The 15817-nt window shown below is 37.5% G+C and overlaps 2 protein-coding genes across 2 annotated transcripts in view; one reads left to right on the top strand and one right to left on the bottom strand.

Annotated features, from left to right (window-relative positions):
- Positions 1-15817, top strand: part of LOC136034486 (protein phosphatase methylesterase 1-like) — a 219045-nt gene that overhangs the window by 160679 nt on the left and 42549 nt on the right. The window lies entirely within an intron of this gene.
- Positions 1-15817, bottom strand: part of LOC136034483 (calcium uptake protein 3, mitochondrial-like) — an 83916-nt gene that overhangs the window by 52787 nt on the left and 15312 nt on the right. Inside the window, exons 3-4 of the mRNA XM_065715698.1 lie at positions 6011-6158; positions 1396-1506 (exon numbers count right to left, since the gene is read on the bottom strand). Coding sequence (XP_065571770.1) covers positions 1396-1506; positions 6011-6158 — 259 coding nt within the window. The remainder of the gene's footprint in view (positions 1-1395; positions 1507-6010; positions 6159-15817) is intronic.

A 15817-nucleotide genomic window follows, 5' to 3' on the forward strand; every position in this document is an offset into this window, starting at 1 on the left:
GGTTCATATTACACCCCTGCTACAATTAGCCATCTATTTAGTAATGAAATGCACGATTTACCATACTGTTACTCTACCTCCCTTAGTAATTTGTCTGACTTTATACCCGCATTCTCAAGTGACATTTTACACCACAACCGTTCTATTGACAATCAGATGTTCCAGAACTTTAGTGATAATCAGTATAATGAGAGATCCAATCCTAACCTTGTAAAATTCAAGATTTAGAACAATTTTCACCACTCTCAAATAAAGTATTTTAAGATTAGTCAACTATGAACTTAGATCAAAGTAATGCTGCTTTTAATCACTTTGAATCACATTGAAGGGGAGAGAAGCAAATAACCAAATTCCTGAGCCAATATAAAGGGAGCCTTTATTGTAAAAAATCATGTGTTTAAGCAATATTTAAGATAGTACTAGTTCAATTCATTGTGTACAGCCAAGAATCCAGCAGAAATTATAGAGGGCCTAAGAAATACTTTAAGGGAAATGCTTGAAAAAAAAAAGTTTAAGTATTCAGCTAGCTGCCCATGTTCTGTTCTCCAAAGAGAGGAGAGAAAAATAGTAACGAAGACCACACTACCTTTCCATTATAAATACAAACAACACGTATAAACAACAGGAATTTTTTCTTAAGACAGTGGAACTTTTTCCCAAAATGAATATTTCAACCCTATATCCAAGGGCTCAGCACAACAAATGAAAATATATAAAAGAGAAACTCCCACTAAAATACAACCATTTAAACTAAAATCTTTTTAAAACGGTCCTAGGATCCTTACTTCAGGGAAGTTCAATAAGGACTTTGAGTCCTAATTGAGCTTCTTAAAATCACCATATTTTCTTTTCATAGTTGCAAGTTACTGTTCAGTTGAATCTGAATGAAATTATAATTGTCTAAATGGTCATACATGGGGAATATTCATCACTAGACAGTTTCGACTAATATGGGCCATGGTTCTTACTTTATTCGGTTTAAGCCACTGCTATAGCCATGAAAATCAAATGATCATAGCCACATCCATGAAATTATTAATTTAATTTAATTTTAAAAACCAAAATACAAAAAAGTGATGTATCATTTGTTTCTGTCTTTTGTCACGATTTTTCTTTGCATAAAGTCAGAGATAAAAGAACCAGTAATAGGGCACTATAGGTACATTTGTAAACATTCCTATATTCAAATCCGGCTGCACTGTTAAAGTGCCATTCACACTTTTCTACTTTACCCTACATCGGTCACACAGCCCCACATACGGTCAAATCCACGCTTTAGACTATTTATTCTATATACGTTACAAAATACTGTATACTTGTAATGTTTCTTGTTAAATTCACTAAAAATAAAATAAACAGAAAACAAAAACAATCTGAATAACTTAAAATACCAACCTGCATCATTCAAATCTCTGAAGAAATTTTTTGATCCCTGATGTAACTTGGGAGTACAATTCAACAGATGAGTAACATCGTCATCAGTGATAAGTCGACGGCCATACCGATCTAAACAAATTTAATCAGTAAAAAAAGCATTAAGACCAATGTCTGCAGAGAGAGTTTTAGCTGAAGAAATTAGCAAAAGACCTGTTATTTCAACAGATTCTCCACTAGGTAAACAAAAATTCAATTAGTATAGCGTTTCCAGGCGATCCCCTTGGATTTCCCACCCTAAAAATGCATAGACATGGAAACGTTCAGGTTTTTATTTATTCTTTCTACAACGGACCATTTACTTCCAATATCAAATGTGCATAAATGCTTCACAGAACCGTAAGAGAGGGCTAACATTTAATTGATAAGCTCAACAAATCTATATATAAAAAGCTTTGGAGAAATAAACCCACACACAAAAAAAGAATAGCATAAAATGTGAGCATTAGAAGAATGTAATTCAAAATTGGAAATAAAAGAAGGATGAGAATATAATCCAGCGGCAGAAAAAACAAACAATCCTAGGCATAGATATATTGACGAAACGAAAATAATACCTAGAAAAGCTCATCTTTTTTATACTATATAACAAATTTTATTAAACATTCATTTCCAACTATATTCAATAAAAACAACGTATTTCCTGCAAGTTCCTACGCTTAATATTCAGAGAGCTCTTTTTATGACGATGGAAGTTGAACTATTCAGCTCAGACCCTCAAAGAAAGAGCCAAAACAAAAACATGAACATTTTCAGCAAACTGGAAAGACAATAGAAAATAAACCTTTAAGTTGCCACTCGAACAAAAGCTAAGAGCTCATATGGCACCTGTGATGAGGTCGGAAGAGACAAGAACTCATTTGGTATGAGCTCTAGAAAAATCCTAAGAATCAATAGATTGATTTAAAGGGAAAATCAGAGCCTTAAGGCTGGTCGTGATTTAAAATAAGATCTCTGATACATGAGGTCTTTCTAAATATCAAAATTCATTCAGATCCACGATCACCCATTCGTAAGTTAAAATACCTCATTTTTTCTAATTCTTCTCCTCCCTTCAGCCCCCCAGATGGTCGAATCAGGTAAAATGACTGTTATCAAGTCAATTTGTGCAGTTCCCTGACACGCCTACCAAATTTCATCATCCTAGCACGTCCGGAAGCACCGAACTCGCCAAGGCACTGGACCCCCAAACTCCCATAAAGAGAGTGGATCCAGTCCGGTTACGCCAATCACGTATCTACGACATGTGCTTATTCTTCCCACAGGTTTCATCCCGATCTCTCCACCCTAACCGTTTTCCAAGATTTCCGGTTTCCCACTCCAACTCCCCCCAATATCACCATCTGGTCGGGATTTAAAATAAGAGCTCCGAGACGTGAGTTCCTTCTACATATCAAATTTCATTAAGATCCAGCCACCCGTTCGCAAGTTAAAAATGCCTCATTTTTTCCGAATTAACACCCCTCCCCCCAAATCCCTCAAAGAGAGCGGATTCAGTCCGGTTATGTCAATCACGTATCTAAGCCTTGTGCTTATTCTTCCCACCAAGTTCCATCCCGATCTCTCCACTCTAAGCGTTTTCCAAGATTTCCCATTCCCCCTCCAACTCCCCCCAATATCATCGGATACGGTCAGGATTTAAAATGAGAACTCTGAGACACGATGTGCTTCTAAATATCAAATTTCATTAAGATCCGATCACACATTCGTCAGTTAATACTTGTTGTTCAAGGAGCGGGACTGTAATTTCCCTTTACAAGTTTTTCGACCATGGTGATTCCAATGGTACACTTTTCATTTTGATCTGACGCCATTTTCAAGTTGTTTTTTTTTAAATCCCCGTAAATTTCTTATCTCAGTAAACTTTTACTTTTTAAGACGAGCCAAAATAATAGTTGTCATTCCTGAATAACCGTCAAATGGCAATTTTTTTCGCTATGCAGTTTTTTTTTGGATAACGCGTTTATAACTTTTAGTTATTACGAGCTGTGGTTCGATCTTTAATATTTTGCAGCTACTGCTGCAACCATGATTCTACCTATGTAGTTTTAGCTTGTAGTTGAAAAGCCTGTAAACCAATTTATGGAAGGGCAAATATATATCTTCAAGATTTTCAGGAAATTTTCAAAGATATGGTTAATTTTTTATCTTTAAACAATAAAAATCAGCTCCGTTATGCGCAAAACACTAAGATTCAAGAGCATATTTGCTGGTAGGGGCGTCATTCCACCAAACTCTGAGGAGGCCCAGGTCAATACTCTGCTCTGGAATTAGCTTGTTTGCTCTACAACAAGTCCTTTTCAAAGGTTTCCTTTTTTCAATTTATAAGTAATGGTCACACCTTTCTCTAATGCCTGTGCTGAACTACTCCATAGCTCCAAATTTAGAAGCACAAAAGAATGCTAAAATTACGCTGCTTACACAAACAAAGTATAGAATTAGCCTTGCAGGATTAAATTAGCATACAATGAAAACACTCACAAAAAATAATAAGATAAAATATGAACAGAAAAAGAACGTCTATAAGAATTGGAAATAAAAGAAGAACAAGAAGCAAACACCAAGGCAATTCTGTGCAAAAAAAACTTATGCAGATACCAAAAAAATATTTATTTTTATACTCTACAACTAATACTATTAGACATCCCTCGGTATTTCCCAGCGTTCTTTATATTTCAGCCAATCTTTTCACATGACAATGGCACTTAAACTCCAGTTAAGCTCCCATCCTCAGAGGAACAGTCAAAATCAAAATGTGGACATTTTCACTGAGCTGGAAAGCTTCACTGTTTTGGAACTTCGAGATGAGGAAACCCAGCAAGCTAGCTGCCGGGCTCTTCAATATCCTGTCACTATTCCTCTTCTTTTTTTGTCTTGACATCTCAGTGTTTAGTATTTTTAAGTACAAAAAAAAAATGACGGATAAAAAAAAACCCTTGAGTACCACGAATTATTAAACGTATCACTAGTAAATTACGTGAGGTGAAACTTAAATCCACTAGAATAATAATAAATTTAGGTTACAATAGTTATTGACTCTGCTGGATTCAGTCAACTCAATGGAGTAAGCAGTTTTTTTTTTACAGAGGTTCAAAGTAGTGTGCTACTAAGGTTTTTAGAGAGATACATAGAGGGTGTACCTGCAGTCACTAGCCCCTCAGAACACAGGTGTGATGCACACGTAGTTGTTACAAAATAGTTTTTGAGAATGACGTAATTTTCAAGGTCAACGACACTTTGGATATGAGTGCTTTTACTCCGTTGGAAGTTGAAGATGCTAGCAGCAGCGAAATGAAGCCAAGAGCACCCAATGTTGCAGTAGAAATTACAAGGGGTTGTCGGCTAACCCTTGAACAGGATGAGATGTTTGCAAGATATGTGATATCATTGAGCAAAGTCAAGTTGGAGAAACAGTTTTGTTTTGCAGCAAAAGAGAATACATTGCATATAAATAGACTACAAGATGGATTACATGCATTAGTGTAATATATTGAAGACAATGACTTGATTCTGTACAAAAAAGAGTGAAATTGCTACTATTCTATTTTTGAAAATAAAAATGTTTCAAAACCAAATTTTTTTTTCTGGTTTGATATTTTAGTTCGTCGTTTACTCCTCTTTCTAGGGAACCAATAGGCGACGAGAGGGTACTCAAGGTAGAGAGAATCTTCACTCGTTGGCTTTGCTAGTCTATAATCAGCAGTGAACATACTCTTGAAGTAGCGAACATACGATTAAGTCTATTTGACGCAAGAAGATAAGATTACTATACCCCCCATAAATCTTTTCTATGATGGACAAAAATGTTTGAATCTAAGTGATCATTTTCAAGAGTTATCAGTGCAAAGAAAAATATTCTCTCAAAGGATGCTTGACAATATAACGAAAGATACGTCTCCATCTTTGGACTATTATATGAGACTTATACGTCACGGGTCAATCGTAATTACTCAGTTTATTGACATACTATTCGAAACAAAAGAAAATGATACTGTGGAATTGCTATTGGACATTACCTAGAAATTCAAGTTTTTCAGTCTCTGTTTCGCACGGCAACAACAAATAAGTGAAAAAATCCTGACCAAATAGGTTTAATTGATTTGAAGTCTGATGTCACTCGATTGCTCCTCCTCTCTCTATCCCAATAAGTAAAAAGAACAATCATTTTATCGATCACAAGTCAATTTCTTTTTGGTAGAGAGACAGTCAACAGTGGAAAATTTTCTACACATGTCCACTATGTTCATATACATTGGGCACATGGTCATCCACTGGGAATTGTACTATTGTTGGTGCCTATGATGAAAAGCGTCGATTACGTAATCAATATAAATTGTATAGACGATATGCAGTACAAATTAAAGACTGTAACTCCTGTCTAAAAAAAGTTTGTGACTGTCACACTAGAGGTTTCCTAAAAAATGTCAACAATGCTCCTGAACGAACGAAGTGTACCATTTGTTCAGGCAGCCTATTTGATTAATGAATTAAAGAAAACTTCAATAACTTCCACAGATCTTGAAAACGTAGGCAAGTAACAGGGTAAGCCCTTGAAATTTTGGTAAAAAATACTTACGCCTTGGTTCTCTTCCGGTAACACTGTCCAAGAAATCTCTTGGAGTCATATATAATTGACCATTATAATCAACAGAAGAAAACTGCACAAATCGTCTCTCGCGTGTTGCTAAGGTCGATAAAAAGGCAGGGCTATCAGGATCCAAACTCTAAAACAAAGGTAAACAAAAGCAACTGCAAATTAAAAATAAAAAAAGAATGGAACAACTTTTTGGACCAAAAACGACAACCCCTTTCCCCCATAAAATGAACAGTAGTTAGTAGAAGTTAAATGGGCTTCTCTCCAGATTGAGGTCAATTTGATAAGAAAACGCTAGGTCACCTTTTTGATACGCTTTTACTACTAATATTTTCTTATGGGCTCTGAGTTGAAGCTGCTTCCTTTTGTTTCTGAACAGTATCAAATTCGTTTGCTGTTTCAAATTTTGGAAATATCTTCTTGGTATTCCTGTTCGATTCAATTTAGCAGTTGATTTGCCGCTGAGTTGTCATTCACAGATTTGACACATTTTCAGTTACCATGTTCGTGTTTGTGTTATTGTTGGTGATATGTATGTGTGTCCTCGGTTATAAATATAGAGGGTCAAAATTATTTATTATGAGACAGGGTGTCTGATGCCAACCAAACTCTTTAGTTACTAGGAACTATATTTTTACGGTCTGTACTGATCTGATCTCTGTAGAAGAAGTTGGAGTCGGTGGAAGTTGAACAAAATCTTGTTTTTATGCACCTGGGTACCAGACCGCCTGAGGATCCATAAAATAAAACCTGGTTAACATCTCCAGTTATGCAATCTGGTGTCCATACTTATTTCAGTAAAAAGGAATACAGTCTTGTCATCTGATTTTATAGAAATAACTATTTAGATCCCAAACAAGTTTAGAAGGAACTAGAAGCTAGACATTGCGCTGCATCATTAGAGGATCTGAGTCCATTATGATATATATTATCGGTTATGCTGCTAAGTAGCTTTGACCCATGGGTTAAAGTTACAACAATACTTTCCATGACCTTGGTATCAGAGGTTTAGTTTATAGTCGTTTCCATCTTAAGTCCATTTTTTACTTTTTATGGAAAAACTGTGACTTAAACATTTATTTTTTATTCACTTGAACTGACATACTATTTGCACACATGAATAACATTGTTAACTAATGAGTTTCGTAAAAAATTGTAATTTAAGATGCAGTAGTAGCAGTCGTGGTGATAGAAGTCGTGTTAAAATAGGTGCACTAGTAGTAATCATAGAGGATATTAATCATAGTAGTAATCATCAGAGCATTCAGGGTAGGAGCAGTAACAGCCAGAATATTCGTCCTGAGAGTAGTGACGGGAGAAGCAGTGGCGATATGAGTAGTAGTAGTTGTAGTTCAACCAGTTGTGATAGCAGGAGTCTTGGTTGCAGTAGTGGCAAAAGAAGTTGTGATATAAATAGTATGGGCAATCAAGGTTGGTGCAGTAGTGGAAGTATGAGTTTTGGGGGGGAGTATGAGTTTCGTAGGAATAGTCTAGGCTGGAGTAGTAGCAGTTGGAACACTAGTAGTAAGTGCATTAAAGTTGGAAGCAGTCGCTTGTAGACACTGTCATGGTGGAGATAGTCGAGGCGTAAAGTCTTACAAGAAGTAGTATTCTGGATGTTTTCTGCAAAGCTAAACTTTAAACTTGTAGTTTGGATGCTATCTGTAAGACAATGCTCTTGCGCCCTTTTTAAGAATCAATGGCTACCTGCGACTGCGACTATACCTACTTATCAACGCTACTGCAACTACTTGCATCTGCGAATACTTGTGACTGTACTGCAACAACTACTTGTGACTGTGACTGCGACTACTTGCGACTGCGACTACATGTGACTACAACTATTTTCAACAGCAACTAGATCTACGTTGCATGGGCAACGTGAGGTGTTACGGCAACCTTTGTTTGGCTTCGCCGAGTAAAGTGTTATGAGAGCAACACTTTGTTCACTCCGATTAAACGCTGAAATTGTTAATCTGTAAGGATCTTAAAATAAATACCAGGTACAACAACTCGCAAAAGTTGCAAACCCTTCATTGCAACCAGCAAAAGTTGCAAACCTCTCATCGCTGAAGATGATTGTGACCTAGCAGCCTATTATTACTTACAAGTCCCCTACATGTCTTACCCCTGGAATCAAATTGGTCGTACCATCAAACACACCGGAAACAAATAATAGGTACACCAGCTAGCAAAAGTTACGAACCCCTCATTGTCGAAGATGATTATGAGCTAACAGCCGACTGTTGCTTAAAACTGCCCAATATGTTTCACAATTGGTATCGGCCTATCTTTGGTTTCAGTGTGTACCTTACTAGTGAAGTTGTCAACCCCTTTAAATTTTCAAACTGGTATATCTCATGAAGGAATTTTTTTACCAAAAAATGAATGACATGTACTTTGATCAGCTCATCAAGAGCTATAGACAGCCGTCGAAAAAAATCTATCTGTCTTAGCTCAAAAGTTGACTTTATTGCCACAAGCCAAGTTTCTAACGTCATCACTTAGAAAGGATTTAGTTGAGGAAGAAGGCCCCTCAAATGTACACTCAGCAGGGCCAACTGCCGTGTTCACGCGTCAGATGAGTTACAAACCTTCTCCCAGTAATGGGTTAAATTGCATGGTGAAGCAGAACACCATCGTGGGAGGATCCTCTATAGGAGGACAACTGCGGCAGGGCGTAAGATCCAGATTTATGGACAACGGCCTCTGTAAAGGGCTGCCTCGACCCTTTCGGGGTACCTGCAAGACTGGGAAACTTGCGGTCAATTTTTCCCACTTGAGGAGTGGCGCCCCTCGAGGAAATTATAGCCTAGTAAACAACACAGCACTCGTACGGGATTCTGATTATTGGATAATTTTCTGGGCTTGGTTTGTTTTGATGGGCGTTTTCGGGCTGAAAAACCTCTTCCTAGCTGATTTATCTACTATGGGCTGCCTCCCCGTAGTAGCATAATATTTGTAGGCATGAATATATAATGAGTCGGAGGTAATAAGCTTGGGACTGTCTGTGCAGGATTTCGACTCTTGTTGATAGAAGAGCATCGCCAAGTGCTGAAAACCATGTTGTGACCAAGATGGGCCCAGGATTGCACAAAGCCTCCAACTTACTGGAGGTCCCAGGGACTTCTTGCTGTCCGGTTCTAAGCCGGCATAAGCGCTTCGGTGTAGACTTGAGAAGATATGTTGGTCCCCATCCTGCACTGGTATCCGGGATCACTGCTTTTCTTGAGGCCAAAATAATTTCAAAGATTTAAAGAACATGAAAATTGGAACTTGGAATGTTACGACGTTAAAAAATGACTATCGAATCGACATTTTGACTGACGAATTCAGACGGTTTGAACTGGATTTATTAGGAGTTTCAGAAACTCATATCCCAGGGGTAGGAAGCATGAAATTAGGTGACATAGAATTTGATTACTCAGGAAGAAAGGATGGGGTACATAGACAGGGAGTAGGGCTCATGATGAATAAGGAAGCTGCTAAGTCTTGTTTAGGCTGGGAAGGTATTAATAATAGAATACTAATTGCTCATTTTATGACTAAAAAGTTTAGGGTATCAGTTATAGTAGTATATGCCCCCATTGAACCAACTGATGGAGATACTAGTGACTCAGATGAATTTTACTTACAGTTACAGGAGCAAATAGACAGGGTACCAGGTAGAAATATGGTGTTTTTGCTAGGAGATTTTAATGCCCAGGTTGGTAGAAATAGGGATAGATGGTATCCTAGCCTAGGTAATTTTGGTGTAGGAAAAGAAAACAGTAATGGCTATAGGCTTTTGCAATTTTGTAGGTATAACAACCTAGTTATAACCAATACGGTGTTTGGTCACAAAATGGCCCATAAGTTGACATGGTATTCACGTGATGGTAAGACAGCAAACCTTATTGATTATGTTATTGTAAACAGAAGACTAGCAGGATCAATACAAGATACTAGGGTGTATAGGAGTGCCGTTATTGATGTTAAAAGTAAAGATCACCATCTAGTAGTGTCTAAGGTTAATTTAAAGCTGAAATTTCGGAAGAGTAACTCCCTCCCGGGAGGTTATGATGTTGGTAGACTTCAGGATGAAAATTTGAGAAAAAAATTCCAGGAACAGTTGAGTACTAAACTTGAGGGTTTAAAATTTGACAATGTGGAAGATGGATGGAATAATTTCAGAAAAACAATTTGTGAAGTTGCTGATGGTGTCCTAGGGAAGAGTGCTAAGACAGCAACTAGGAATATTAGTGGAAAAAGCTTTAGGTTTAATAGAGAGTAGAAGGGGTTTGTATAAGAATTATCTGAGCGATAGGTCGTATGAAAACAAAAGGAATGTAAAGAAAGTGGAGAAAGCATTAAAATATGAACTAAGGAGATGTGAAATGGAAGCGATGGATAAAATTGCTGAGGATCTGGAAGATGCGGCTAGACGGCATAATAGTAAAATATTATACTGGCATGTTAATAAATTGAAAGGGAGTAGCCGATCCGGACTAGTCCCAGTTAAAGATAGAAATGGGGTCACAATTAGTGATAAGGAAAAAGTTAAAGAAAGATGGGTGGAACATTTTGAGAATGTGCTAAACCGAGATACAGTTGCAGGAAAAGATATAGATGAAAATGAAAAAGTTTGTGATACCTTGGATGTGAAGGAAGATTTGTTTAGTGAGGAAGAATTAGCGACAGTACTAGAAGGATTAAAAAATAATAAGGCCCCAGGTGCTGATAGTATGATTAATGAGTTCCTTAAATATGGTGGCTCTGAGGTTAGGAATAAGCTACTGAAGATTATGAACATGATTTTTGAAAAAGGGGAAGTACCCAATGATTTTAGGAAAACCTTAATTAAACCACTGTATAAGAAAGGTGACAAGAGTGAATGTCGGAATTATCGAGGCATTAGTCTGGTCTCTGTAGGTAGCAAATTACTGAGTAATATGATACTTTTTAGACTGAGACATGCTGTAGACAAAGTTTTAAGGGAAGAACAATGCGGTTTTAGAAAAGGTAGAGGATGTGTCGACCATGTTTTCACTCTTAGGTTAATAATTGAGAAGTCCCTTCGTTGTCAAACACCTTTGGTCCTTAGTTTTATCGATTATGAGCAAGCTTTCGATTCTGTTGATAGAACAGCGTTAACAAAGGTCTTATCGTTATATGGTATACCAGAAAAATACATTAAAGTGATTTGCGCTATGTACGAGAATAATACTGCTGCGGTTAAGGTAGGAAACGAGGTTAGCAACTGGTTTTGTATTAAATCAGGAGTTAAGCAGGGTTGTGTTCTATCCCCCTTTATATGGATCATTTTGATGGACTTCGTCTTAAGGAGCACAGGAAAGGCAATTGGAGACCATGGAATCAAATGGGGAGGAAGAACGCTCCTGGACTTAGATTATGCTGATGATTTAAGCATATTAGATGAAAGTGTGAGCAAAATGAATGAATTTTTAGAGGTTTTACGAGTTCAGGGTGCTAAAATAGGCTTGAAAATTAATGTTAAGAAGACTAAGTCACTAAGGTTAGGAATAAGTGAAGATGAACAGGTGACCTTAGGTAACGAAAAGATTGATCAGGTTGGGAGCTTCAGTTACCTTGGTAGTATTATTAGTAAACATGGTGGGAGCAGTGAAGATGTTAAAAGTAGAATAGCTAAAGCTCAGGGTGTTTTTTCACAGTTAAAAAAAGTTTGGAAGAATAGAAAGATAAGCCTACAAACCAAGATTAGAATATTGGAAGCTACAGTGATGACAGTGGTCAAATATGGCTCTGAAGCATGGACACTCCGAAAAGCAGATGAAAATTTACTAGATGTTTTCCAGAGAAATTGCCTACGGATTGTTCTGGGTACCCGGCTGACTGACCGTATTTCAAACAGTAGGTTGTACGAAAAGTGTGGTTCAATCCCGCTTTCTGGGGCTATAATGAAAGAAAGGTTGAGATGGCTAGGCCACGTTCTACGGATGAAGGATGACAGATTACCGAAGATTGTCCTTTTTGGCCAACCGTCTGGGGCTACACGGAAAGCAGGTCGTCCTTGTCTGGGTTGGGAGGATGTCATAAATAAGGATTTAAAGGAAATGGGAACTTCCTGGGAGGGTGTAAAGAGGGAGGCTTTAAATAGATTAGGTTGGAGGAGGAGCGTGCGTAGCTGTGTTGGCCTCAGGCGGCTTGGTGCTGCAGTGAGTTATTAGTAGTAGTAGTAGTAGTACTTAGAAAGGAGCAAAGGAGCAAAGGAGCAAATTTAGCAATGAGAGAACTTTTAAAGTTTAAGATGCACATCTGATACCATTTCTCTACCGCAATCCCAAGTGCAAAAAACCGAATGATAAACTCAGCTGAGATCACAAACAGAAATGGGTAGAAAGAATAGATTTTTGGCTCGAGGCAAGAGTTCTACGATGCTTTCCAAAATGCAAAGTCTGGCCTAAGGTTCACACTTTCCGTAAAAACCGCAGAAGTTATAACTTTACCACTTTCTAGGATTAAGCTGAAATCGGTGTGCTAGAAAAAAAAACGAAAAAAAAAACACAAAACCAAAGTGTTACTCTCGCAACACAGTTACTTGTAGCTACTACTGCGACTACTTGCTTCTGCGACTACTTTACCATTGCAACTGTGACTACTTGTGACTGTAATTGCGAATACTTGCAACTGTCATTACGACTAATCGCAGCTACATGCATTTACAACTAATTACGACTGTGACTATTTGCGACTACTTATGACTGCGACTGTGACTACTTACGATTGAGACTACTCGTGACTGTGACTGCAAGTACAGCTTATTGCGACCGCGACTACTTGAGACTACAAAAGTGAGAACTTTCAACCGCGACTACAACCACTACTGCTCCAGTTGCGACTACGACTATGACTACTACTTCTACTGCTACTACTTTTACTACTTCAATTGAACTAAATAAAATGAGTTTCAGTGTATCCAGGCTGTAAACAGGGCTTATCTACAATATCTCAGAATTGATTAAGATTATTCCTGGGAATCTTCAGGGAATCTTGAGGGGGATGTTGAAACAAATCAAAAGACACCATGTGTAACCAGTATTTAAAAGGGTGTATCTAGAAAATTCTCAGGAACAGCTACGGGTATTGAGTCAAAACTTTCAGGGAATGTTGAGGGGAGAGTTGGACTGGATGTTGAACATCCAGGTTGTCAAAATGGTGTTTCTACAATATCTCAGGAACGGTTAGGGGTATTCAATTGAAACTTTCAGGGAGTATTGAACTAAATTAAAAGGCACTTTATGCATCCAGGTTGCCAAAATGGCATATATACAAAATCTCGGGAACAGTCAAGGGTATTAAATTGAAACTTTCAAAAAACGTTATGGGGAATGTTGATCTTAATAAAATTAAAATCAAGTAGTCATGTCTAATTATAACATCAAGCCATGGCTAATTGTAGAAAAGGCCAAGACGGATAGTCCGGACGAGTGGCAAATCTGGCATAAGCCCTTTTCAGGATTGCATAAAAAGGATGTCATTTCACTTGTTGATAGATAAAAATATCATCCATCCGTCCATATTTCATTCCTAGGGCAGAACTAAGGTAGTCATAGAACTCAGGGAAGAAAGATCCGATTGATTTTGGGTTGACGCGTAATTTAATTTGTGTTTGTTTGATGCGTGTGCATAGTTTATTTATGCATTTTGTAATATTTTAAATTTAATCGAGTGACTTCTTTGCTAAATAGTAGCTTTCCTTCGTTATCTCTTGAAGAAAAATTTCCTATTGAAGACTTAGGGAAGGAATAGGTTATTTTTACTTTTAAATCGCTTGGTACATCCCTTCCCCATCAGGTGGAAGAGCGCATGCACATGTGGTTTCAGAATCGGGACAGCAGGGCTGTCATATAAATTATTACTTCAGAATAAGCGCGTCCCTATGCTCAGCAATGTAAGATGGCCAAACTTTCGGTTCCTTAACCAGTTCCGTAAAACCAGCTTTGTCCATGTCTGAACTTCGATGTGTTTTATAAATTTATTAAAAATAAAATTCACAACAATTTTATTTGGTTATAACATGCTAATAAAACCAATAAAGGGCAGAGCTCCTTACTTTCTTTCTTCGGCTGAGAAATAACTTTAAAAAGCAACGGAAAGTGGAACAAGAAGAGGAAGGTATTGAAAAAGGATTTGATTCCCATCTACGTCTTCTTATAGTAACACAATAACAGAGAGGGAAGACAATCTTAACAGTGAAGGTAGCCCAACTTTGACGAAATTAATTAGCAAACATGATCCAATTAATGGCCCAGTCTCCGCTTTGGCTCATGTTTTTGATGGCCCCTTTCAATAAAGAGACTTGATTTACGTTAGTCTAAGAGACTAACAAGAAAAAATTCGGTGGAGAATCATCAGAATTTTCAGACATCTTTAAAATGCATTTAGATTTGTGTTTTTCACAAGTTTTCCAAGCTTTCCAACCCTCACAGGTGATTTGAGAGGAAGAGGGTTGAGGTGGCATTCGCTCCGGGCGCAGAAATTTTGAAATAAATTTCAAATATGAAATAAATAATCTAATATTTATAACCATTCCGTAGTTTTTGAAATTTTACCTTTATTAAAATAAAGTAGATGTCGTAGTTGGTCGTAAGTTACTCACCTTACCGTAATCCTTATATAACAGTAATTAATACTTACGTGCAACTCAATCACCACACTTACATAAGGTAAAACACATGTTAGAATCTTTACATGTTACACTTTGTTGGAATTGTTTGCTTTTTAAAGTCATAACATAAATGACTGTCAAGATGATTAATAAAAAAGCTATGTTATGTTGTCATAAAAACAAAGAAAATCGAACGTCACAAACTCTTAAAGCCAGATTTGTTTCTTCTTTTTTATGTCTGTTAATGGGGGTTCCTTTCGCCCTGCCGACGGGTCTATGCGTTTATCCACCCTCTCCCATGGAAAAATCCTCCCCTGAATAATGCTCCCTTTCAGGTGAAAAGAGAATTTATGTATAATTTTTGTTCCCCCCCTCAGTTCAAAAATGTGCTTCTCATGGATATCCTCCAGACCCCCCCCCCACCATCAGAAAACATACACGCGAAAAATTTCCGTATGATTACCAATGACAAACACTATCTGTAAGCAACGGACAAATTAAAAAACTTAAAAAAGCACTTAAACTTCTGCCAGGGGGGTTCTCTAATTGTTTTGTAGCTAGGGAGAGAGGGAGATGCCTCAAAGGGTGCATTTTAATGCCAAAACATCTCAGCTCTCTTTGAGCCTTTGGATAAACACAGAATTAGCTCTAAGGGAGAGACGAGACGAGGATGGAGGTAGAAAATGTTTAATAACCCCCAGGAAGTAATAGTCTTTTTTTTAAAGTCGGAAGAGATTCGATCTTTTTTTATAAGTCGAAAGAGATTGGATACCAAACAACCGCAAGGGGCATTTTTTGAGGGAGATTTTTCACGAGGAGATATTTTCCAGGAGGTGGTGTTTTCTGCGAGGTGGTATATCCCAGAGGTATTTTCCGAAGGAGGTGTGTTCCCGGAGGTGGGGCGTGGTTACCTCCAATCAATTTTGATTTTTAAAAAGGGCACTAAAACTTTCGATTTACAATCGAATAATGAAGCGTGATTGATAAAACTGAAAAACCCCCACTCGGGACAAGGACTGTAGGTTATTGCAAGTCATCCATTGTCAAAATTTTAAGTTTTTATAGAAGGGACGGTCGTACAAACTTTGTAGGAGGCTCATTCAACCGGAAATCAAAAGTTCAAGTTCAATTTCGCAGAATCAAAGGTAATCAGAGGACAA

Source organism: Artemia franciscana, chromosome 13 (assembly GCF_032884065.1).
Source record: "Artemia franciscana chromosome 13, ASM3288406v1, whole genome shotgun sequence".
NCBI lineage: Eukaryota > Metazoa > Arthropoda > Branchiopoda > Anostraca > Artemiidae > Artemia > Artemia franciscana.